This window comes from Oncorhynchus masou, chromosome 12 (assembly GCF_036934945.1).
Source record: "Oncorhynchus masou masou isolate Uvic2021 chromosome 12, UVic_Omas_1.1, whole genome shotgun sequence".
Taxonomy (NCBI): domain Eukaryota; kingdom Metazoa; phylum Chordata; class Actinopteri; order Salmoniformes; family Salmonidae; genus Oncorhynchus; species Oncorhynchus masou.
This window is the reverse complement of record NC_088223.1, coordinates 59,417,201-59,420,875: the sequence shown is the minus strand read 5'-3', so window position 1 is coordinate 59,420,875 and position 3,675 is coordinate 59,417,201. Positions and strand designations below refer to the sequence as shown.

Here is a 3,675-nt window from a genome sequence, read left to right as displayed (position 1 = left end):
TATTAATCTAGATCAAATAACAAAATAACATTTAAAGGCCTACATGTTCTAAAAGCAAAGTCCCTGTTACTCTCTGAGGACTTAAGTTGGGATGTTATCTTAGGCAATGTGTCTACCCTCAAAGCCAGAAAGATATTGATTAAACTTGAAAAACACAGTTATAAATGTGTCATTCCAGCCAGAGGAGAGCACCTGAAAACACATATGAGAACACACACACCAACAGCAGTTGCTGCCTCTCCCTTGATTGTAGAGACCACTCTGCAGTAGAGATGCAGGCTACCCGTAAATGATGGGGCCTGGTTGATTCTAGCTGAAATTGGCACCTCATAAATGTTGGTTGGAAGTTGATTAATGGCAAACACGAGCTAATGAATCCTATCAAAAATAACCTATATGAAAGACATTTACCACAACATGTAGAAATCTATTAATGACTCACTAGGCAGAACGGAATGCTTATTGTTGTATTGTTTAAACTATGGCCTATATGATACATGCTATCAAACAATGTCAGGCTTTTTCCTATGATGCCTTCTTTCATATTGTTTTACAGCATGCTGTTTCATTCAACACTGTGTGAGTCTTCAGAGCCAGCACATCACAGAGTCCTGAATGTCATTCAGCGCAAACAGTAGTCGAAAACATGTCCTGGCGTCAATGCATATTTATTTCCATTAGCAAGCTTTACACATGCTAATAGAATAACATAAGTATTCAGTGTTTTTTTCAATGCATGGTAATACAGTTTACGTATTTGATAGACTAGATTAGCAAATTTAACACTTACTTGGGGTTTTGCGAGTTCCAAATCACCGATTCCAATGATTTGGCATAGGGCAACAGCGACCTGCACAAGACTGTCAAAATCCAAAGGTAGTACTTCCAATTGGAACCGGAGCCTGCCATTTCCACGCTTATTCAGTCAGGCAAATTAGTCAACGGCACGATGAAATCATTCGAAAATGTGGATACAGTGTAAATCTCGCACAATTCTAGATCCCATTCACTAGTGTCGCATGTAGCCGAGCCTAGATTATACGTAAATCTACGTTGACGATAGAAAAATATTAACCAGCAATGAATATAATATATGAAATCCTATTTTCCCGTTTCGTGCAGGCTATGCAAGCAGAACAAGAGTATCTTGCAGGTAAGTGAGTCAATGTTCTGGATTCTTTATCTCATCACCTTACCGGTGTCGAATATATTTCTAAGGTAGGATATGCGCACGTTTAAACGCATTGATAGAACAAGTTTGTTGTTACTGGTCAGAAAATAATGTTGAATCCGGTAACAAGTGGAGTCTTCACCCACGAAACCGTACGCTGGAGTGCGTTTTGCGGTTGTTGATGCACGTTTAACAAGCAGACTACAATAAATGTGACCCTTTTGTTATTGCTTCTTCAGTAAACATCTGTTTTGTCCAGTTGGTGCAAATGTGTCTTCTTTGTATTGTGAAGCCGTTGTCTATTGATACATCCATTTAATTTTTAGCGACTATTAAAAAAAAACGCTCTGACAGAAAATATTTTGCGTACCTCCAAAGTAGCCTACTCCAGCAGTGTAGCAGCAGACTCAAAAACAGTCGCGATAAAATGCGTAAAATCCTTATTTCAGGTGGACATTAGGCTCCGATGCATTGAACTTAGAATCCACTTGAAATGTTACAGTCTGCCTGTATATTGTGGACACCAACTCATGTTCGAAGTCCGCGCTGAACTGCTTCTTCCAAAGGGCATGAATAGTCTCTTAAACATCACGTCATTGATACGAGTGAGTAATCCAGTTCAGTCTCTAAAAAAAACAGTTTGTAAATAAAGTGAAATATTGTGCCTATTTAACTTGAACTCGCAATGAATTTTTGCAGTGAAGGTCCCAGCGTACAGTGCACACCAAACTAGCATTCGATACTCATTTTTCGCACACACTGCTGAGTACGTAATGCAACGCTTAGATAGCCCTGGCCTCCTAACCAATCAAGGAAGCTTGGCGAAGTCCTCTCATTATTCAGTTGGTCAACATTCTCTTGACTGAAGATATTCAGGCAAAGTGCAGCCTGGGTCTATACAGTGAATACATTATAATTAAGAGATAATTATCTTTCTCAACATATGCACGGACTATGTTGTATAAATATGAATTGATTAGATATGGTGGCCGAGACTTGTCCCCACAATCAACAGGTAATATAGTATGCCTACATACGTGTTAACGTAGCAGTGCATGGTAAATGTATTATCAGATCTTGCTCACTACATGGGCTACTTATAAGATGTTTTGATAGAATCCAAAACATATATTTTTAAAGTTTCGTCGATTCTCCCATTACAGATGGTAGTCTATTCTATGTGACTCTTGTAGGTCTAAGATGGCTTGCAATACTCATTTGACAATGTTGCCCTCTATTGGAATGGGTGGAAACGTTGTGGGGAATCAGAAAGCATTATCACGAGTGGATCTTGCTGGATCTATTCTGTTTCTATTCTATTATAGGCCTATTATGTTATATAATAAAATGTTTCCCTGCTTGTAATATATTTGATGCCTTTGAAGTGAAATTATGTTTAATATCAACGTTATGGCAGCCTATTGTAAAGTCCTTACTTGGTTATAGTCCGGCTTGCTCTTTCAAAACATATTAACCAACTTTTTTACTAGTTATAATGTGTATTTAACATTTGTTATTGATTAATAAATATCTCGATATGGTTCCAATGTATACTATTTCTTGTTAAATCACATTTCAACACAAGCCTTTACCAAAGCTGCCTAGTAAGATTGTGCTTATACACCAAAAAACAAACTAATTCTAAAAATGTAAAGTTAGAGCACAACTGTTTTCATAGTTGTGTTTCATGCCATGGTTAGCATTAGATGCATCTCTACAAAGTCAGGAATATGTGACCTTTTCATATTGCTGTAACTTCATCTATGGCAGGTCTCTAAAAATAACTCATTGCTCTAAACTAGATGTTTGATTGGTGACCTACTTAGGATAGACACCTATAGCAACTTTACATTACAATTTGCTTATTTGATATAACCTGATATCATGGCATGAGAGTAGACTATGTAGAAGTTTCTCCAACCTCCTTAACAAGGCAAATTATTTCAACCTTTGGAATAAGGGAGGAAAAGACAAATAGGTCTTCATTTGAATATGACACTCATTGAAAATACCATTCAGGCATGTAGTGAAATGCTCCAGGAATCCAGCAGTATGATGTAGCAGACAATTGGCATGTGGCCAGGTTTAATTCCCAGATGTGGACACTACTGAGACCTGTCCTTGAGAAAGGCACAGCTTCACTGAATATAATCAGCTGTATAGTTCTGTGTCAAGTATGAAATGCAGAGTTACTCTCAGATTGCAAGTGCCATCAACCAGACACATATTATAAATTGTTGTTTGTATGCATTTCAAGTCATGTTTGCCACCCAGTAAGAGGGAGATGGATGAAGCTAGTTGTCATCATTATATATATTTTTTATTTAACCTTTATTTAACTAGGCAAGTCAGTTAAGAACAAATTCTTATTTACAATGACGGCCTACCCCGGCCAAACCCGGACAACGCTGGGCCAATTGTGCGACGCCCTATGGGACTTACAATCACGGCCGGATGTGATACAGCCTGGATTCGAACCAGGGACTGTAGTGACGCCTCTTGTG

The 3,675-nt window shown here is 38.1% G+C and overlaps 1 protein-coding gene across 1 annotated transcript in view; it reads right to left on the bottom strand.

The window, feature by feature from the left end:
- The window catches only part of LOC135550517 (ephrin-B1-like), an 80,774-nt gene extending 78,857 nt beyond the window's left edge, over positions 1-1,917 (bottom strand). The window contains exon 1 of the mRNA XM_064981421.1: positions 791-1,917. Within this exon, the coding sequence (XP_064837493.1) occupies positions 791-909 (119 nt within the window). The 5' untranslated portion in view covers positions 910-1,917. The remainder of the gene's footprint in view (positions 1-790) is intronic.
- Between the last annotated feature and the right edge of the window lie 1,758 nt (positions 1,918-3,675).